The 22,763-nt window shown below is 42.5% G+C and overlaps 2 protein-coding genes across 2 annotated transcripts in view; both read right to left on the bottom strand.

Moving 5' to 3' along the window:
* LOC111969509 (enhancer of mRNA-decapping protein 3) overlaps window positions 1–16,427 on the bottom strand; it is a 33,895-nt gene extending 17,468 nt beyond the window's left edge. Inside the window, exons 1-4 of the mRNA XM_070445482.1 lie at window positions 16,283–16,427; window positions 15,566–15,740; window positions 14,961–15,313; window positions 4,378–4,488 (exon numbers count right to left, since the gene is read on the bottom strand). Coding sequence (XP_070301583.1) covers window positions 4,378–4,488; window positions 14,961–15,313; window positions 15,566–15,729 — 628 coding nt within the window. The 5' untranslated portion in view covers window positions 15,730–15,740; window positions 16,283–16,427. The remainder of the gene's footprint in view (window positions 1–4,377; window positions 4,489–14,960; window positions 15,314–15,565; window positions 15,741–16,282) is intronic.
* A 383-nt stretch (window positions 16,428–16,810) lies between these two features.
* LOC111969507 (cytochrome P450 1A1) lies at window positions 16,811–20,831 on the bottom strand. The gene is made up of 7 exons (XM_023995684.1): window positions 20,707–20,831; window positions 19,323–20,193; window positions 19,105–19,231; window positions 18,900–18,989; window positions 18,581–18,704; window positions 18,317–18,403; window positions 16,811–18,170 (listed from the first exon to the last, which is right to left on the bottom strand). The coding sequence occupies exons 2-7, from the start codon at window positions 20,160–20,162 to the stop codon at window positions 17,870–17,872; spliced, it is 1,569 nt and encodes a 522-aa protein (XP_023851452.1). The 5' UTR covers window positions 20,163–20,193; window positions 20,707–20,831; the 3' UTR covers window positions 16,811–17,869.
* Window positions 20,832–22,763: the final 1,932 nt, after the last annotated feature.

The raw sequence follows: 22,763 nt of genomic DNA, 5'->3' as shown, positions 1-22,763 counted from the left end.
GCTGATTTCTTTTGATTTTCCCATGATGTCAAGCAAAGAGGCACTGAGTTTGAAGGTAGGCCTTGAAATACATCCACAGGTACACCTCCAACTGACTCAAATTATGTCAATTAGCCTGTTAGAAACTTCTAACGCCGTGACATCATTTTCTGGAATTTTCCAAGCTGTTTAAAGGCACAATCAACTTAGTGTATGTAAACTTCTGACCCACTGGAATTGTGATACAGGGAATTATAAGTGAAATAATCTGTCTGTAAACAATTGTTGGAAAAATGACTTGTGTCATGCACAAAGTAGATGTCCTAACCGGCTTGCAAAAACTACAGTTTTTGCAACTATAAATTTGTGGAGTGGTTGAAAAACAAGTTTTAATGACTCCAATCTAAGTGTATGTAAACTTCCGACTTCAACTGTATATCTATCTCTCTACTCCTCAGGTCTGTGTGTCAACACAGTAGAGGATATCTCGGAAAGACCAGCCCAGGGAACATGGTTCCTAGGTACTGCCACAACCATGTCATTATTCTGGTAGCTGCTCACGGAGCCCTTTAAAGAGCCCTGTGCTAATCTCTACCTATAGCACATGGCACATTAGTCTAGAGAGGAACAAAGACAAGTTGGAGGGGCTGCACGGCTCAATATCCCTTTGATAGTGAAGCAGGTAAGACCTTAATGGCCTGTTCCAAAGCGTTGGCCTGGCTATTGAGTGCTCAGCGTGGCCTCCCTCCTCATGTATTACGTGCATGCAGGCACGCATGCAGCTATCAGAAACACACAGGCATATCACTCAAGGCAGAACACACGCAGTGTGACATGCAAGCAAACACACCTGCAAACAGCAGATAGACGGATGTCATGCCTGGGTGAAATTAACCTCATCTCTTCCCTGTTCGTATCTCCACATCCCTCCCACTGTTCCAGTACAAAGACAGGTAATATGTTACAGTGGGGTGGGAGAAACCCAGTCTACTCTGCTGCGCCGTTCCTCGGACAATCACGTGAGCGATAAACACACAGCAAAGTTAACTGCTCCTTGTCATGCAACCTGCCACTGAGGAGAGGGAAAGGGAGAGGTGGGAGTTGCACTATGATCTAATTGCCTTTTGACCATCCCCCCAGCTAGATGTGTTTGTCAGGAATTCCCCTGCTAGAGCACCCCACCCCAATCCTGTGTACTCTCTCTCACACACACACACACACACACACACACACACTACACGCAATGCTCAACCGGGTAGCCAGGAGCACACAGCGGCAGTAAAAAAAACTCAACTGGAAGCAATCCTTCAAGCATGACAACGAGAACATTGAAGCTGAAATCAATACACACACGCAGGGTGGAAGCGGGCCATGGGTGATTAGGGCTGGCGCTGAGAGAGGGAGGGGGGAGAGAGAGAGAGAACAAGGAGTGAGGTTTCACAAGGCTCCTCCAGACTACAGGCCTGTTACTGCTGCAGTACCAAGGGGCTGCGAGCCTCTAACACTCCAGACACTCCATAACCTCAGCCCTCATAACTAAGATTAATGCAGGTCAATTGATTAGAAAGTTCCATTTGAGGGCCTCCTGAGTGGCGCAGCAGTCCCACAGGGCGGCACACAATTGGCCCAGCGTCGTCCGGGTTAGGGGAGGGTTTGGGGCTTTACTTGGCTCATCACGCTCTGTAGCAATGAGACAAAATCGAAATTGGGGAGAAAAAGGTACAAAAATGTAAATTTAAGTTCCATTTGCTCTCATGCCACCGGACCAGGGGAATCAATAGTTGTGAATAACATACTCGTCCTCAGCTCTCTCTCCTGTCACTCTCTAAATCAAAGGTAGTTTGCAGGGCAGTGATTTGTTCTGTGGCTTTAGTGTGTTTGCAGTGACGAGATTTGAGTACATGTGTAGCAGTGGATGCTGCTGAGGAGAGGAAGGCTCATAATAATGGCTGGAAACTGAATGTGTCTGATGTTGTTGATACCTTTCCACTTTTTCCATTCCAGCCATTACCATGTGCCCGTCCTCCCCAACTAAGGTACCAACGTGTAGATGAGGAGTGGTTTAACACACATAGGAATTAGCAAAGGAGAGTAGAACTGTGCCTTTTCCACCGAAACTGAATAATAAGGCCAATGATGCACCACATAATAGCCCTTACAGACTTGTCTACGTGCAGACAGACAATATGTTATCCCAACGCCAAACATTTGTTTTCCTAGCCCCTTTTCTGTTGTCTCATGTTGTTGATTTAAATGTTTACAGTGGATAGGAATGGATTCAGGTGAGAGCAGCCTGGAGTAGGGTAAGGGTTTGTTCCACATGTAGTGTGGTTGTATCCCAAGTGGCACCCTATTCCCTATGGGCCCTTAGCAAAAGTAGAGCACTATATAGGGTGCCATTTGAGTGGTAACCTGTGTGTGACTATGAGAGGTGCTGTTTATGTAAAGCTCAGAGCGGTCTGATAATTACAAGGTACAGAGGATGGGGCTTAGCATGACAGCATTCAGGCAGAAAGAGGCAGAGGTAGCAGACCTGCCCAGCCCATTCGGTAAAAAAAGACAAAAGCGTCCACATTCAGCACCAGGGGCAAGGCTTTTAATGGCTGCCTGGCCCGCATTGTTGTCTTCATAGTCATCGCACTGCTGTCGCCATGATAACACTGGCTGGCGGCCATGTTAGGCTACGTTGGCTAAAAGTGCCAACATCATAACCCTTTCTAAGAACTGCTGCACTTTGCACATACCTGTATGTCGGTCCAGTATGTACTGTAGTGTAGCGGGCTATTTGAGGCTAGGGCTCACATTCATGTAGTGAGTCATTTCATGTAGTGGATTAAGTTATCCAGCGAGGTGTATCAGTGTAGTATCTTCGTCTGGGAGTATTTAGTCAGCTGGCAACAGAAGCATAACACTCCTATCTCTATGGGGGCACAGAATGCATTCTATGACTAATAGCGATGGTATTGGCATCGCTATCCTCTTTTCCCTAATGAGAGAGCGAGCATGTGTGTGAGTGTGTGTGTGAGCGTGTGTGTGCTTGTGTTCCACTTAGACCTATATCACTTTATGCCAACACCAGAAACCAGATTTGACTGGTACTGATCCCCTATCCCTACAGCGTAGTGATTGGTCCAGCGGAGCCAGAGTGATAGGTGTTGCTCTTCTTGTCACACCTTGGAATCCAGACCAGGGGCCTAGCATAGTGTGCCATTCACTTATCTCCTGTATGAAACCAATTATGTAACACACATATAAAGAGTGTTGTTGAGGTGTGGAAGAGCAGCTCCTCTTCCCAGAGATGGACTGGGACTGCATGGTGTGGTGGGGCAGTGAGCTCAAAAGTCACCTGCTGCCCCAATCAAAAGAGCAACCAGGGTAGGATCCCAGCACGTTGCAAAGTGGGAAGTGGCCCTTTCTGGCCTATAGGAGACAGTCAAACCCACACCCAGCAAAGCGTTTCAGTGTTGCGTCACAGAAGCACAAGAGGTAGGCCTACATTAGACCCACACTGTCACTCTGAGAACTTACACTATTCCTGTCTAAAGTCAACACTGACATGGAGGGGAATTCAACTAGTTTCCGAAGGAAACACTACACTCATTATCACCGGTCCGCAAGACACGCATGCAACAGAAAACATCCTGAGGGTAGAACTTGTTGTGTCGGTCATCAATTCTATTAATTTTAGAGGGACAAAAAATATATATTTTTCATGGTAAATCCCGATTCTTTGGTTGAATGGGTCACCAATCTACAGTCGTTTTCCCATCTCTGAGCTACACGAAAAACATTCTAGTATCTGTATGGACAGAGAAGACTAGCTCATTAGATGTGTGTGTGTGCACGGTGGGTGTGTCACTCCTTAGGGAGAAGCCAGCAGTGATTACTGAGAGGGAGAGGCTCAGCCTCTTCACCGCACGCTGCACATGGGCTGGGCTGTGACCGGAACCAATATCTCTCCCCCATCACATCTCCAGCCCGATGGTCTTCACTGAGAATACCGACACTGTTGTAATTCCTCACGGTTGCGTCCAATTACTGGGGCAATTTTCTTCTTGCCTGTTAGTTTAAGGCCTATTTTAGACCTGTACACAATGTCCTGTCTCTCCACTAGTCTGGCTCGCTTAGCCAAACCCATGGGTCTACTGTAGCCTCAATAGATCCAGTGGCTGGGGTGAGAGACACTCAGGGCCTAAGGGCACTGGCAGACAGGCCTCTGGAAGTGAATGTGTGATGACAGATGTGAATGGAGAGTGCTCTATCAGTCTAACCCTCAGGGCAGCAGGTTTCTAGATGTGGATGTGTGATATATGTGAATGGAGGAGGGTGCTCGCTCTCTCTCCCATGGTGAATGTGAATGGAGCCAATGGAGGGTGTTGTGTTGTCTCTCTCTCTTACCAGTGCAGTACTCCTTGCCCCCGTGTTGTGGGACCGTGATCTGCCGGTAGACGACTGGTTTGACCTCCAGGATGATATAACTACATCGGACCTCCAAGTGATTCGGTAATTCTAGATGTGGTCGTATCACCCTATACTGAAAGCCGCGCTTTCAGCCAGGCAGGAACTCTACTGAACCTCAATCTGGTACGTCGATAAACCACAGACGGCTGCCCACCCATCTATACAGCAACCTGAATGCCCGGATCATGATAATACTGCGGAAGGAACACGGACTAGCACTTGTCGACGACAGGTGCCCCCACTAGGATTCTCAGGCACTACATAAGTCATATCAGTCTGATCATCCCAGACCTGCTTACGTCCAGATGAAGGTCGACAGCGCACCATACACACACTCAGTACTTATAAAATAACCCAGAGACTTCAATAACCTCGCACCATCCCACCCCTCCCGCTAACCCAGATCTTACTCCGTTCTTCTTCCGGCGTGGACCTGGTTGCGGCCCTCGGTTACTAGATGATGTCGGACAGGATTCATCGAAGAATACTGCCAACTCAAAGCACGTAATAGGCAGTCATGATTCACACATCAATATATATAATAACTTCCAATGACATATACCTGCCTCAGGCCTGCCACTAGCTCATTATGGTCTCATTATATATTCATCCCATGTTAAAGAGGCTTAATATTTCAGACTGAGAGTCCAGGTAAATCTCGTGTCAGATCTTCAGTCCTGACTCTCTAGAATCTGTGTCCCATTACTGCATGCTTATCCTATGCTGTATCAGGAAGCTACAGTCTCTACAGTATTCTCACATACCGCAAGAATCGAAATAACGCACATCAATCATTACTATCCGGCTAGCAATAGTATTTAGATTCATCAAAAACTACTACAGATCCATCTACACATCATCGCACTTCATGATACTATGCATACGCCTATACTTGAAATCTCATCTAATGAAACGAGAGAACCAAACTGGAGAAAAAATATTAACTATATATGGAATAAATTCACCGGCACGTGTTTCAATACTGCCTTATACCGTTAGATGAAGGTCTCGTAGCTTAACGTCTATGAAGAGAGAGACGCACCAGATGAAAGTCACAGCCAACGCCAACGCAGCTCGGTCAAGCGTCACTCTATCCATGCACAGCTCACGCTGCTCTACCTTACGGCTCTCACGAGCAAGGGATAACACACAAGAAACTCTTCAGTCAAGTCACGTACACACTACTGTTTATGTCACAATGGTGTTGTCACCGAACAATTCCAACGCTAACTCAGTACACTACATGTATCACAACAGAATCACTTAGAGACTCTAATGCTAACACTCACTCAATTGGCTCTTCATTCGACACACTAGGCAAGGGGGACCGCTCGAAGAGCACTCAGAGCACACATTATTATAAAAGATGAAATCTTGTTACTCCATCAATTCCGTTGCTGCAGGTTTACGCGCTTTTACTAAACTAGTGCTCAGAACATTTATAAACAATAAGAAAACCTATAATACGACAGAGTCCATAATTAACCTACTATACACGCGCATAAACTTACTCATACATGAGTAATAGTCATCAAGTGAATCAGACTGACTCTCAATTGTCACACCTGGGCTATACCAACCACTCCCCAGTCAAGATAGAACACAGATAGATATACTATGTACACACCAAAAAATTAGAGTTATTGTACCTTATAGTGATCTGTAGTAGTTATTAGCTAATTGAACCATCGCACGCATTGTATAGAGAACAATAATTAAAGGCTTCAATGAAACCAGCTAGACCGATTATTTTAAAAAATACACTTGAGCCATAGTAAACTAAATGAGAGCATGAAAACCTCAGCCACGCGCAGAGACTACCCATTTACCCTCAAGAAAATCGCATTACTATACTCACAGACTCCATTATTATATCTATAGTAAATGTTGGACCATATAACTCTATATCAGTAAATGACACTTATACACCATATCAGAGGCGCTAGTCTAGGAACATTCTCAAAATCAGTAAACCCTACAAGTGTTAGTATTGACAGGCAAGTGTTCTAGTGCACACCCGCAAGGATATGACGAAGCACATCGAATCAATACACAGTTGCACTTAAACGAGAGTATCATATCTCGCAATGAGATAAATAGTCTTTACACAATGCTATAAGGATAAAAAGCACTGATCAGGACAAGCAGTAAACAATAGATGCAGTCAAGATTCACGCAAAATAAACAACTCCCTCTGTCTATGTCTGTCTGTCTGTCTGTGAGAGATAGATGTGAGTAGTGAGTCCGATAGTGCAGATTAATGACTGAGATTAGAAGTGAGTTGAGCTAGAGATGTGAAGCCACGAGTGCGCTAATGAGTGAGATAGAGAGTGCAGAGAGAGAGAGTGGGAAGAGAGAGAGCAATAGAGATTGAGAGAAAGAGAAGATACAGATAAGAGTAGAGAGAAACGAGAGAAGAAAGAGAGAAGCAGAGAGAGTCCATCAGAACAGGAAGGAAGTCAAGAGCTATTACTAGGACACTCTTTAATGGTATGTACACGCACTGTTATCTGTGAAGAGACAGTAAGAGGATAATCACAGAGGGACTGTATAAGCTTATGTATACCATCTGGATATCACTAGTTATCATCACAAACTGGAGATTTCTTTATGATTATCTATTCGTTTCACCCCCAAAATTACCCTCTTAATAAATTAATCACTGTGTTCTATTTAATGACTCAGCTGACAATTAGATAACTCCTCCTACCTTGATTTCCTCCACCGAGGATCTATTGCATTTCACTCTAGCTTACAATTACACTCCACTCCTAGATATCGTCCACAGAATATTACTCTGTCAAGTTATATATAATGCTAAGCAGATCCTAATTTATAGGGTATACGCCAGCCCATTGCTCATGTTCTTCCCATTAAGTAGATACGGTACCACCCACCCTACCCTATAATCCCATGTTCACTCACTGGAGCCCCACTGCTATAGGTGACTGGCGTATAGGTGCATGTGCATTACAAAATCATGTAAAGTCATACTACCAACCCCGCCACACTCAGCAGCTTCAGGCTTCACTGAAATTGTGTGACATCATTAGCTCTCCTTGCAAGAATTGGCACACTAAGAATCCTCAGAGTATTAAAATAAAAAATCCAAAGTATAAATCAGTCGACTTTCTCATAACTGATCCCTGGACCCGTCCAAGCGCAAATAGAAGTCACTAAGGAAACAACATAGGCTTCGCTTGTGGGGAGAGATCCTTAGATAGGTCTGACGCAGATGCGAGAGATGAGTAAGAGGGTAGAGTATCTGAGATTGATCAAGAAGGTGCTACTGTCAGAACGAGAGGATCTAACTCTAGACCATAGACTACTCTTAGGAGCAGGATACACAGATATATTATCGTGCACGAGGAGTAGCGAGGAACAGATTATATATTCCGCATCTTAGCACTACACACGTATATTAGTAGATAGAGCACGGTAACGTATTCGTACAAGCCTTTTGCAACGGCTGACCTGGATCGGCGAACCAGTCACAAGTAAACATGCTCTAGCAATCAGTCGCTCTGGCTGCTTCACCCACACAGAACACACCCTTGTAAATATGGATACTAGTACATCCCATACTCATTCTACATATGTGATACCCCAGACTAGAGGAAAGGACACCGGTTTCACCAACCAGTCCAAACAAAACATAGAACTAAACACTGATTAGCAGATAACTATTAAGTAGCTATCTCTAAATTAAAAAGAGTCGTCTGCTAATTAAGGTAAACAATGAAGCAAGCGAACAACAACGAAGAGCGCAACATTCCAACGTTATTTATTACATGTACCCCACAAGAAACCGGATTGTGTTTTTTTTGTTCACTCAATAATATAACCACACTTATTTTGTACATAATCGCTTCTCGCTCCGCATATACAAAGTCTTCTTATGCACCCGATAACTTCTGGACATCAGGACTATCCACACACCTGCGCGATTACTCCCACACTTCAAGCAATCCATATTTCTTCCACTCTTATATCCACGAAAGTCTGAGGAGCTCAAGTATCGTGACCTAGACTTATCTAGACTCATATTTCAACCAACTCAGCTCCAATAAGAATTATACATCACGGCGAACAAGACTGTCCACAGATACCACGTGTTCTTATGTTAGATGACGAATGATCAGAGCATATGAGACATAATGCTTCTAAGAGAGGCGGTGCCTGCCGTCCTGAGAATCTCTAGCGATCGATTATAAACCCTCACTTTCCTTCCATTTTGCATAGCAAACGTATGGCACAATCTCTGTGTTAGTAGAATAGACACACATTCGGAAGTTCTTGAGTACTTGATTTCAATATCTGGTATTTTTCCGTAGCTGTTACCCATACACACCCCCCATGAAACAGACAAAGCTCCGCAGGACTGCCACTAAGAACCAGCATGTATGACGCAGCTTAGTATATTTACACGGCTCGATAACAATTGATCTAACTTAACGTCCTTCGAAGACCTTAGAAACACCAGACATTAAATAGAACGCTCAAACCTAAGAGGCAGGCGTTACCTTTCCAGCTTATGTGTCGTTGGAGACCTCTCAATTTGCAGGTTGAAAAGCTTTAAATTCGTTTTACCAAAATTTCTATCAGCAATGTTAAATGTGCAACCAGAGGGAAAAAAACTCTGGACCACCTTTACTCACACACACAGAGACGCATAACAAAGCTCTCCCTCGCCCTCCATTTGGCAAATCTGACCATAATTCTATCTCCTCCTGAATTCCTGCTTACAAAGCAAGATGGAAAGCAGGAAGCACCTGTGACTAGATCAATAAAAAAAGTGGTACAGAATGAAGCAGATGCTAAAGCTACTACAGGACTGTTTTGCTAGCACACGAACTGGAAATTGTTCGGGATTCCTCCAATGGCATTGAGGTTACATCGACTCATATGGTGTTCATCAATAAGTGCATCGATGACATTGTCCGTGCACGTAGTATATACCCCAACCAGAAGCATGGATTACAGGCAACATTCCCACTGAGCTAAAGGCTATAACCGGCTTTCAAGGAGCAGACTCCAACCCGGAGCATTATAAGAAATACCGCTATGCCCTCGACGAACCATCAAACAGGCAAAGCGTCAATACAGGACTAGACTGAATCGTACTACACCGGCTCTGACGCTCGTCGGATGTGGCGGACTTGTAAACCATTACAGACTACAAAGGGAAGCACAGCCGAGAGCTGCCAGTGACACAAGCCTACCAGACGAGCTAAACCACTTCTATGCTCGCTTCGAAGCAAATAACACTGAAACATGCATGCGAGCACCAGCTGTTCCGAAAGACTGTGCGATCATGCTTTCCGCAGCCGATGTGAGTAAGACCTTTAAACAGGTCAACATTCACAAGGCCGCAGGCCAGACGGATTACCAGGACGTGTACTGTGAGCATGTGCTGACCAACTGACTTCAATGACATTTTCAACCTCTCCCTGTCCAAGTCTGTAAAACCAACATGTTTTAAAGCAGACCACCATAGTGCCTGTGCCAAGAACATTAAGGTAACCTGCCTAAATGACTACCGACCCGTAGCACTCACGTCTGTAGCCATGAAGTGCTTTGAAAAGCTGGTCATGGCTCACATCAAACACATTATCCCAGAAACCCTAGATCCACTCCAATTTCCATAGTGCCCAACATATCCACAGATGATGCAATCTCAATTGCACTTCACACTGCCCTTTCCCACCTGGACAAAATGAACATCTATGTGAGAAGCTATTCATTGACTACAGCTCAGCGTTCACACCATAGTGCCCTCAAAGTTCATCAATAAGCTAAGGACCCTGGACTAAACACCTCCCTCCGCAATTGGATCCTAGACTTCCTGATGGGCCGCCCCCAGGTAGTAAGGGTAGGTAACAATACATCCGCCATGCTGATCCTCAACCAGGGGGCCCCTCAGGGTGCGTGCTCAGTCAACTCCTGCACTCCCTGTTCACTCATGACTGCACGGCCAAGCACGACTCCAACACCATCATTAAGTTTTCCGATGACACAACACCGACGAGACAGCCTATGGGGAGGAGGTCAGAGACCTGGCCGTGTGGTGCAGGACAACACCCTCTCCCTCAACGTGATCAAGACAAAGGAGATGATTGCGGACTAAAGGAAAACAGGACCGAGCATGCCCCCATTCTCATCGCAGTGGAGCAGGTTGAGAGCTTCAAGTTCCTTGGCGTCACATCACCAACAAACTTACATGCTCCAAGCACACCAAGACAGTCGTGAAGAGGGCACGACAAAACCTATTCCCCCTCAGGAGACTGAAAAGATTTGGCATGGGTCCTCAGATCCTCAAAAGATTCTACAGCTGCACCATCGAGAGCATCCTGACTGGTCGCATCACTGCCTGGTATGGCAACTGCTTGGCATCCGACCGCAAGGCACTACAGAGGGTAGTGCGAACGGTCCAGTACATCACTGGGGCCAAGCTTCCTGCCACCCAGGACCGCTATACAAGGCGGTGTCAAGGAAGGCACTAAAAATTGTCCAAGACTCCAGCCACCCTAGTCATAAACTGTTTCTCTGCTACGCACGGCAAGCGGTACCGGAGCGCCAAGTTTAGGTCTAAGAGGCTTCTCAACGGCTTTCAACAGCTTCTACCCCCAAGCCATAAGACTCCTGAACATCTAACCAAATGGCAACCCAGACTATTTGCATTGCCCCCCCCCCCCTGCACTTGTCTATTCAACGCTGCATACTCTCTGTTGTTATCATGTATGCATAATCACTTTAATAACTCTACCTACATGTACATATTACCTCAACTAACCGGTGCCACCGCGCATTGACTCTGTACCGGTACCCCCCTATATATGGTCTCGCTATTGTTATTTTACTGCTGATCTTTAATTACTTGTTACTTTATTTTGTTATCCATATTTTTTTTAACCGCATTGTCGGTTAAGGGCTCGTAAGTAAGCATTTCACTGTAAGGTTGTATTCGGCGCATGTGACAAATAAAATTTGATTTGATTATGGGTTGTGGTTATTTTACCAGGCAGAAATTACAGAAAAGTATTCTCATAGTACATCCGAGGTTAATGATTTACTAAAACATTTGTGCCAAAACAGGGATTTCTGTGTCTGATAACCAGAAATAACAGAGCAGGGACCAAACAAAAGAAACAGAAGCCCTTAATGTATGAATGTGCCGGTCAGGAAAACAGTGTAACCTTTCCCTTCCTACCCACAGAGCCTAGGTGTCTCTCAGAAAAGACAAGTGCATAAATGTTACTATGATCAAAAACAGAAAAAAATGCCAGGTGAAGCAATGTGTTGGCTTGGCTTCAATGACTGCTGACAAACTGTGCAGAGCCTAGAGATTAGGGAGTGGATTTACATGTGACACTGATTCTTGTAGTTTCACATTTCCTCCTGTCACTGAATAAGGAAAAAGATCAACAATGAGAACTTTCTGCTCTATAATCACAGTCAGATTGTGAGAAATATGTTCATGACTGTGCTTAAACTATCTTATGTAAACATGTCATAATTGAGAAATAGCCTCGTTCCCAATGTGATAATGTGTTGAGTGTACTTTCTAAATGGGATTAACTGTTACAGTTGGCACCAAATTCAATGAGTAAACACATGAAGTGGCTAAATATAGTGCAGGTCAAATGTATTAGCCTACATCTAGCACACATAAGCAACAGAGGCAGAGATAAAAAGTTATGTAGTCATTGAGTGTGATGGTTAAATAAAAAGGTTAAATAAATGGTGTAAGAGTCTGGTGCAATATATAGTGCATTCAGAAAGTATTCAGACCCCTTGACTTTTTCCACATTTAGTTACATTACTAGGACTGTGGCGGTCATGAAATTTAATCAGCCGGTGATTGTCAAGCAAATAACTGGTCGGTCTCACGGTAATTGACCGTTAACTAACAAACACATTTAGCATCTCCTGGCTTCCACACATATCCTACAAGCCACCGATGCAGACCTTTGGAATATCTATATTAGAAAAAGTCTAATAAATCCATGTAATATAGCCTACACCTTCACAATAAATCTATTATTTATTTTAGACAAGTCTAAAGAAGCATGATATGAATAAAAAAGTAGTTTATTTCAGAGGAACAGAATAGCATACTCTGAGTTGTCCTTATGTTAGGCCCTGATCTGGCTATGCCAAATAGCTGTAGTCTACACTAGTTCATTTAGCAACAAGATTTGCTTAGAATTCTGTGCCATTATTTTATAGTATGAAGAATACAATTGAACATAGCTGAATAAAATATAAATATTTTCTCCAAATGATTTGAGGGAGTGTGCAAGTGCAGCTATTCTGTGTTGAGCGGTTAAAATAGCTACTCCTATATGCTTAATTTAGAGTTATTAACTTCTTATGGCTGCAGGGGCAGTATTGAGTAGCTTGGATGAAAGGTGCACAGAGGTTCCCAGAGTAAACAGCCTGCTCCTCAGTCATAGTTGCTAATATATGCATATTATTAGTAGTATTGGATAGAAAACACTCAAGTTTCTAAAACTGTTTGAATTATGTCTGGGAGTATAACAGAACTCATATGGCAGGCAAAAACCTGAGAAAAAATCCAAACAGGAAGTGGAAATTCTGAGGCTGGTCGATTTTCAACCAAGAGCCCATTGAAATCACAGCGAGATATGGATGAGTTTGCACTTCCTACGGCTTCCACTAGATGTCAACAGTCTGTAGAACCTTGTCTGATGCCTCTACTGTGAAGGGGGGCCGAATGAGAGGGGAATTAGTCAGGTCTGCCATGACCTGACCATTCTTTGACCATGCGCGGTCACATGAGAGGAAGCTCTGTTCCATCGCTCATCTGAAGTCAATGTAATTCTCCGGTTGGAACATTATTCAAGATTTATGTTAAAAACATTATAAAGATTGATTCAATACATCGTTTGACATGTTTCTACGGACTGTTACGGAACTTTTGGACATTTCGTCAGGTTTTAGTGAACGCGCTTCCCTGACGTTGGATTTGTTTACCAAACACGCTTCAAAAATAGCTATTTGGACATAAATGATGGACATTACCGGAAAAAACGAACATTTCTTGTGGAAGTGGGAGTCCTGGGAGTGCATTCCGACGAAGATCAGCAAAGGTAAGTGAAGATTTATAATGCTTTTTATGAGTTTTGTTGACTGCACAATTTGGCGGGTAACTGTATGGCTTGCCTTTGTGGCTGAACGCTGTTTTCAGATTATTGAATATTGTGTTTTGCCGTAAAGCTTTTTGAAATCTGACACAGCGGTTGCATTAAGAACAAGTGTATCTTTAATTCTATGTAAAACATGTATCTTTCATCAAAGTATATGATGAGTATTTCTGTTATTTGACGTGGCTCTCTGCAATTTCTCCGGATATTTTGGAGGCATTTCTGAACATGGCGCCAATGTAAACGGAGGTTTTTGGACATAAATATGAACTTAATCGAACAAGACATATGTATTGTGTAACATGAAGTCCTATGAGTGTCATCTGATGAAGATCATCAAAGGTTAGTGATTCATTTTATCTCTATTTGTGCTTTTTGTGACTCCTTTTTCTGTGAGTTGGTGGTGACCTAACAATCGTTTGCGGTGCTTTCGCTGAAAAGCCTATTTGAAATCGGACACTTTGGTGGGATTAACAACAAGATTACCTTTAAAATGGTATGAGATACATGTATGTTTGAGGAATTTTAATTATGAGATTTCTGTTGTTTGAATTTGGCGCCCTGCACTTTCACTGGCTGTTGTCATATCGATCCCGTTAACGGGATTGCAACCATAAGAATGTTCTACAAACGTTGGGCTATATGTTTTGATTTTTAATACATTGCACGATGCGACTCTAATGATGATTTGAAAAAAAGTTGCTTGAGCTCTCCTTTGTTTTTTCGCAATCCATGCCTTTTGCGGCCAATGGCCGTTGTGCCCTTCTCCCATCACCTGAACGTTTATTTCATACAGAAATATACAATTTACAGAAGTATTCAGATCCTTTACTCAGTACTTTTTTGAAGCACCTTTGGCAGCGATTACAGCTTCAAGTCTTCTTAGGTGTGACGCTACAAGCTTGGCACACCTGTAAAGGCCTGATTGGTGGAGTGTCCTTCTCCATAGAGGAACTCTGGAGCTCTATCAGAGTGACCATTGGGTTCTTGGTCACCTCCCTGACCAAGGCCCTTCTCCCCCGATAGCTCAGTTTAGACTGGGGGGGGTCTATGGAAACAGGATGCACCGAAGCTCAATTTTGAGTCATAGCAAAGGGTCTGAATACTTAAATAAGTTATTTCTGATATTTAATACATTTGCAAAAATGTCTAAAAACCTGTTTTTGCTTTGACATTGTGTGTAGATTTTTTTTAATATCCATTTTATAATGCTGTAACGTAACAAAATGTGGAAAAAGTCAAGGGGTCTGAATACTTTCCGATTGCACTGTACATAAGAAGAAAGGCTGTGGCCATTGTAGAATACACTGAAGAAGCCCGTGGCCTATTCAAATGCACTCAGTCAGACAGCACTCTTTGTGGCTTCTGGAGAACTGCTGATAGAAGGTGGTGTTCCACTATCAGTGTATAAAAAGTCGCCCAGCCCAATTGTTGTTACCTGAGGGGATGTTGCGTCAGGGCCTTGCAACCAGTTTGAAAAATAAAACTCCCAAACTAGTCCTCTCATCTCACCTTTGCGTAAAATGGTAATAGGAGTGGTGGTGGAATGGGTGTTGTTGGCAGGGTAACCACCTCTGCTATTCTGACCACTCTGCCCTGAAGAAATGACGCCTGGATCAGACAAGATCCCCTGTCCAGCACTGGCTCTGCTGACACCACTTTGTGTTTGGATATCCAGGAACTTGAGCTCTCTGATGTCCATAGCACTGCACACAATGTAAACATTGACATGTTAACAGCAGATTGCTTAAAACAAATAAGTAGGCCCCTATGTCTTTGTGAAATAACTAAATCAATGCACAGAATGTAACTAGTATGTCTGTAGCCCGAGTCTCAAATCTGTTTGTGCCATCTTGCCAAATGCCAACTCCTCTCCTATGTCATTGTCACCGCAAATTATTTCCTGAAATCTGTGATGCAGGCTAATCTTTCTGTACTTCACCATGTGAAAGCCTTACCTGAAGGTGACCTCAGGGACATGGCACCTGACCCCATTGTGGAAAGGTTGTCTGAGAGAGATGGTCTGACTAGTCTGGTCCACAGATGACACTTCTCCCTGGTACATGCCCAGGGTTGGTCCACAGTTTATTGACACCAGACTGCCCAGCCAGTCTGCAGCCATTCTCTCTGGATCTAGGCATATATGGAAGACAGTCAACTTCACAAATACATTATAACTTTCTGACCAATGGGACATTAATGGTGGAACACAGTCTAAGGACTTAGTTACAGGTCTAAAATATGAGTTCCATCACAGTTACATTGGCTATACAATGGGCTAACAGCAGGGGGTAACCACCGCACTTTGTAGATTACTACTAACGTTGGCTATCTAACGTAAACTGGCTACTCACTCATCACTTCCCTACTCTGGCAATTACGTCGTTAGCTAGCTAGCTAGGTAGGAAACAAACTGGCAATGTAGCTGTCAAATACCCTAGTTAGTTATCACTGTGTTAAATCGGTATCTAGCTAACTAACCAAATAACGTAATTGGCTAGCTGTTCCATTCGAAAAGATGGCTAGCTAACGCTACCTAGCTAACTAAATGGCTAGCTACTGCCAAATTGCTGTGAAATCAGAGATCACGGCTAACGTCGGTTATTAATATAGCCATCCTCTCCACCATTTTGTTATTCATTAAACGCTGTCTGGTAAAATTGAAAAGAATATACCTTGTTTTTGTATATGATAGAGTTTTTTGTGATGAATTTGCTAGTTTGCTAACAACACTTTCTGAACTCGAAGATTCCGTGTTGTTTCCTGTTCACAACGTCACTTCCTTAGCTTTCCCCACCAGCGTTCATTGATTGTTTATGCGGGGGACACCAATGAGGGCACATGTTGCTGCAAAAGTGTATTAAGGTAAATGCACTTATTATAAACAATTAAGGCATTATTTATAATGCAAAACAAATGTTGTTTTAAATCATTGCACCAATGGCAAGTTTATAGCTTATTTACTCATAAAACGTGCTCAGTTTGTGTGCTGATTGTTTTTATAGTAGAAGTCCAAGTCTTGTACACAGGTCAGAGATATCCAACCCTATCTTATCTAGCTAGTAGTGTCACAGATTTACTCTTTGGTCAGCCAAATACCGACGTCCTCCTAATGGTTGGCCAGTGTATATTAGCTTGTGAATGGTTGCATGGGTAGCCAATGAGATAGGCCAACACACTCAAGAAAAGAGAGCACAAGTTAATTGATTTTCTATCATTTTCAGCTTTTATTTCAGTAGCTACCTAGATAGCTACCAACAACACAATGCATAGTGTATACAGTTTGGGCTTTAGTTTACAAGAGTCCTTCGTTACATTATAAAATGTTGACATTTATAACACAGTCAGTAATACATACGTATTTTAGTATTCTGATAAAGTCATACAAAGCCACCATAATAAGTCACCACAATATATACACATTTTAGGCACATTTCACAAAAGGACGTTCCAAAATACATCTAGGCTTAAATATGTACACAAACAATCAATCACATGTTGGTGGCATACAAACATAGCTTCAGTGTGTTGTGTCCACGTTTGACTGATTTATTCAGTGGAATAAAAATATCTAGCTTAGAAATGGGAGGATACATCCATTCAACTCTGTCTGTGATCTATGACCACCTGAACAATAACTCAAAAGTACAAGAACAGGCACTTTATCATGTAGGTTGTAACATTTTTGCCACGAACAAATATGTAGCAAAATGTTTTACCCAAACATGGAACTAAAAACAATGCTCTTTAACACCCCACCATGGGGTTATGTGTATGTTTTATAGATTCATCCTCTTTAAAGCAATCTGATACAGTATATGAGCTGTGATCAAGGCAAGAGGAGAAGTAAAACACAATGATGTAGACAAAAAGGCAGCTAAACAGCTATAATCTCTCCTGATATCTCCTGAAAAAACACCTGACAAACTCTAGAAGGGTCTGTAGTATGCTGGTCATAGAAACCAATCAACTCTATGAGTTTGTGAAGGTCCTTTATCCAATTCAACACTTGTTTGGAATCCCTCTACAAACCGTGTTTCAGATTATAATTTTATCGATTTCAAATTGTCTACAATTTGACTCAGTTTTCCCTCACTGTTAATTCTCCTATGAATCAAGAGAGGTGTCAAGCCCAGTCTTTCCTGGAGAGAAAATGTACCCTCTGGCTTTTAAATCTGAACTCAGCTCATGCCATCAAGTATGTAGGGCTAACTATAAATCAGTTATTGTGATGTTGAGAATCATAAATGTGACCATAGCCCTCACTCCTCCTGCCCCCATGGCCGCAGGCTAGCCTTCAGCTGACAGCGCTTGTGCTTCATGGTGAGGCCGTACTCTGGGGTCATGTCCAGTGGGTGCCCAGGTTTCTCCTGGAAGCGCAGCCTTTGCAGCAGGATGGCCAAAAAGAGGTAGACCTCATTGCGTCCGATGGCCTCACCGATGCAGCGGCGCTTGCCCATGCCAAATACGAGCACCTTCTCCCCCTCCAGTTTGTTAAGTTCTGTGCCATCAGCACTCAGGAAACGGTCAGGGTTGAATGAAGAAGGCTCCTTCCACAGCTCCCTGAAGAGCACAAAGGTAACATTTTACATTAGGTTTGTGTTATACCTGTGTAGTAACACTGTAATTACTACAGTAACAACACTGTTGTTGCACAGTAGTTGCATAGTAATGGAGTTGAGAAGTTTTAGTTTAAAAATACTACTCACGGGTCATGGTTGACCTGCCACTGGTTGATAAAGACACAGGTGTCCTTGGGAATGAAGTAGCCATTGAGCGATGTATCCTTGACTGTGCTGAAAAAATATTGACAATACCAGAGTCAGACCATGCCATATGTGTCTATAATGTGTAACTGATATTGTAAATGTCTGTTTGGCTAACATTGCAAATGTGTGTTTGGTTAATATTGTAAATGTCTGTTTGGCTGATATTGTAAATTTGTGTTTCTAGCAGGTGTAAGTGCAACTCACCAGTGTGGGATGGTGAACGGCAGGAAGGAAGAGTGCCGGAAGATCTCCAGGATGAAGGCTTCCAGCAGAGGTAAGTTGGTTTTGTCTGAGAGACGGGGAGTGCGAATCATTCCCACCTTTTCCTCTGTTGGGAGGACAATAGAGAACATTGGTTATCAAAAAAAAATGGGACACGTAGTGACAGGTTAGTAAGCCACAATATTTTGAATCATGACTCCATTCAATTACATATAGAACTGATTTATAGGATCTCTCTGTGAATGACTCATTTAAATTAGGCAACAGAACTATCTGTTAAAACTAACAAGTTTCAACTTACTCAGTTCCTGATGCAGTCTTTCCTGGATCTCTGGGTAAGCCACAAGGTACACAACAGCCCATGACAAAGCTGTGCTGATGGTGTCAAAACCTTGAGAGGGAGACAGAAGCCGCATTGCATAATTAAAACATCCTACAAATGTAAAAATGTTTCAATGATATGGAGTGACTCAGCATAACTGTTGCGTTATTTTAACTCAACTCACCTGCCCCAAACAGATCATTGACAATGCCCACAATCTTCTCATCAGACACCTGGATGTTGGCGTTCTCATCTAGTTTCCTGTCCTCACAGTGGTCAATGAGGGAGTCAGTGATGTCACGGATGTTGTCCTGAAAACAGAACAATGGACAATCAGTATCACAGACAACAAACAGCAATAGATCAAATATTTTTTGAAACATGATGCAATGTATTATTTACCTTGTCATAGCTTTCATAYTGCTCACTGACAATCTTCTGCACAAAGGTGTTGAAACGGTCATTGATATCCATAAACCTCTTCATGGTGCGGTTTGGTAGGTAACGAAGGATGGGAATGAAGTCTGCAGGGTTGCCGCTGCCCACCACCTTCCCAAATTCATCACTCAGGTTCACCAAGCCCAACAGCTCCTGGTCATCATGGCTGTAGCGCCGGCCGAAGCACATTCCACAGATGACGTTGGCCACCGATACYACAATATGGCGGAAGGGGTCAAAGCTGCCACTGACATCCATGACGGAGGTCAGCTGTTTTACCAAGTACTCTCCCTCCTTGCAGACGTGCTCCTCCAGGGCACAGGAGTACTCTGGGGTCGATCCCTCCAGGGTGGCGAAAGAACGGAGGGCGCTCATAGCTAGCTTGCGGCGGGCGCGCCACACCCCAGCCTTGTCGGTGCTAAAGGCCAAGCTCTTGCCGTCGTTGATGAACTTGAAGCTGTATAGATCGGGCCTCCCGGCGAAGTCTTCCCCTTGCTTGATAAGAGCCTGGCGGACTGTCTCGCTGCCACTCAGAACAACCACAGGCCGCATCCCTATTTGGATCTGGAAGACTGAGCCGTAGCGCTCGCTCATGGCAGTCAGGCTGAGGTGAGGGTTGTTGTGCACCTCCAGCACATTCCCGATGATGGGCAGGGGCTTTGGTCCTGGGAGCCGTTTTAGTCCCTCTGGGATCTCTGTGTGCATGTACTTCATGATCATGTACACCAGGCATAGTGTTACCATGGCCACCAGCCCCTCAGACACAGAGACTGAGCCGATAATGGGTAGTATCATGAGAACCATTTGTATGTTTTTTTTGTGGCTTCTGCACAATCTGTAAGGAGAGGTACATGTTTTAGTGATTAATATTGAGCGAGAAAGATACTCCAGCTGAGTAATAAACATTGCTCGAAAACATTGTTCGAAAATTACATGAATTTTACGCATGGTGCACTCACACCTTTCACGCTTTTGCAAACCACCCTACTCTACCAGTCTCGTACCATTAAACATAGGCTACATAAAAGGCTGTATAGTGTTAAAAAAAAATAGAAGACCTTAACTGTTATATTGCCTACACGTACGTACATTTTTTCGAATAGATTATACTAAAAAGAAGACTCAAGAATAAACGGTACAAGATAACAGTATATAATGCGTGTTGGAGCTTGTTATATTGTAAAAAAAAAAAAAAAACTGTACTAATATTATGTGCAAACTAGTTAATAAATGTTATTTCGACACTTAATTCACAACAAAAAGACACCTGCTATTCCAACATATGTTTCCTTGTTCCTTGTTAATTAAATGTAAATATATTACATGCAGAATTAGTCATTTTTATTACCTTCCGTTATGAGCCAAATGAGCCGTCTTGCAGGGAGATCGAAAAAGTTTGCAGGTGATGTTATATTTATACAAAGCTTTTTCTCTTGCTATAAGAGAACTCCGTTTCTAGGTACTTAAAAGTAAGAATGGGAACTTCTTTTATAGAGCGCTTCTCAGCTCCATTGGCTGATGTCTGAGTGACGTAACCTCTCGCTCTCTCTTGGCTTGCCAGCAGCAGCGGCTGTCTCAGAAAGGAGAGGTGTAATAAAATATCAAGCGGAAACATCAATGAGTAGTGTATATACAATGTAAGCTTGCCTTTATTATAAAAAGAAACGTCTAAGGAGTAAGATATTTTTTTCTAAGAGTGCATGCTTTCAATTATATATCAGTGATGGGCCCTATTGAAAAAATATATACATACAATTTCATATAGTTTGTTATAAAAATATTTTAGAATGTCTAACCGTAGAGAAATGTAATAGACTGCTTGTTTAATTTTCGAACAAGTCGTTCTCAGTAGGCTATTCGACGTTCAGATGACTTTTTTTACATTTTTAATTTTTAAACATTTTTAGATATGATTTTAGGTTCATATCAGAATGATTGGATGAGTCGCTTTTCAGATGTTCATTAGCCTGTTGGAGGGAGTTATAAAACAGACTATATAGAAGAAGCCAGTCAGGTAAGAGGAATACATTGATTTGTGGAATGATCACCAATGATATTTGCAATTGACGTAGAGCATGTTAAATGTGTTATTGTGTAATAACAATACAATAATACAATCAGCCTAACTTTTAATCATATTATATCATCATAATCATTAGCACAACCATGTAGATGTAGACCTATAATCACTATCATACCTATTCATCATACTACACATCTTACTTATAATGTTATAGATGTGGTAATTATATTGGTATATTTTGTTTAATTTATTTGTTTAGGCCTAAATATTTATATGTATTTTATTATTAATTTATTACCATGAATGTTATGGTATTGGGCCTAATATTGCAGGCTATGGTAGGCAGTAGGCTAATAAGCCATATTGAAAAAAAGGCAATTCGTCCACTCCTTATCATGTTATGAACTATTTATCTTAAAAGTATATGGAACATATTCATGAAAACAGTTATATAAAGCACATTGTATAAGGATGACAGTACTTTAGGGCTGATCCAAATATTTATTCTCAATGATCTATTGAACATGAACTCTTCCACAACTAATTTAAGGACACAAGCTTAATCACTTTGGGCCCACAATAATTTCAAAAGTAAATGTACCATCAGTGTCTAATCTGTTTCCAGTGGTATTCATTTTTATATTTTATTATTAGCAAACATCAACATTTCTTCTTTAAATACTTGTTCCATAAATTAATTAACAGGAAACTGTTAAGCATTGGTTATTAAGTCATAAACCCTTTGGCAATCTTTCCTTTAGGCCTACTCATTGCAACAGATTTCGATAGCGTGCAAAGGTGTAGCCTATCCCAAGCGGGAGAACTTACAGCCCCGAAGTACTTTTAATCAAGAGACTCGTCTTTGACAGTTTGATACATCTCACTCAACCAACCTGTCAACAGTATAACGGTGGTGCATATAAGGACAATGGGAAGACGTGTGTGTCTTATTAACTTATAGGACACAAATGTAGCCTACTTATCAAGTGTGTCATGGAGGATAAAACATTCGATTGAGATAAGAGACTATATTGTCTTGTCTGCTTGTGTAAGCTATCCAAAGTGTTTGACTTCGGATCCCTGTTGTGTTAATCAATATCCCAATTGGAACTTACTCAAAGGTAAGTTATATGTATTAAAACCTAGAATAGAGTCTTCTAGACCTCACCATCTACAACACACCATTCTGAGCGGGGTCTGTTTTGAAACAAGTCGTGATAAAAACTGGCAAATGCCATCGCGTGCGTGTACCTGTTAGCAGTCAAGTTAAAGATTGGCCAAGTTGCGTGAGAGCGTTTTGGCCAAGCCCTCGCCTCCCCCAGCCCTTGGTTAAGGATGCTGGGGTGTGGGGGTGGGGGAGTATTCTGTCAGCACTGCAGGGG

Source organism: Salvelinus sp. IW2-2015, linkage group LG10, assembly GCF_002910315.2.
Source record: "Salvelinus sp. IW2-2015 linkage group LG10, ASM291031v2, whole genome shotgun sequence".
NCBI lineage: Eukaryota > Metazoa > Chordata > Actinopteri > Salmoniformes > Salmonidae > Salvelinus > Salvelinus sp. IW2-2015.
The sequence above is the reverse complement of the archived record's forward strand: the minus strand, read 5'-3'. Positions and strand labels throughout refer to the sequence as shown.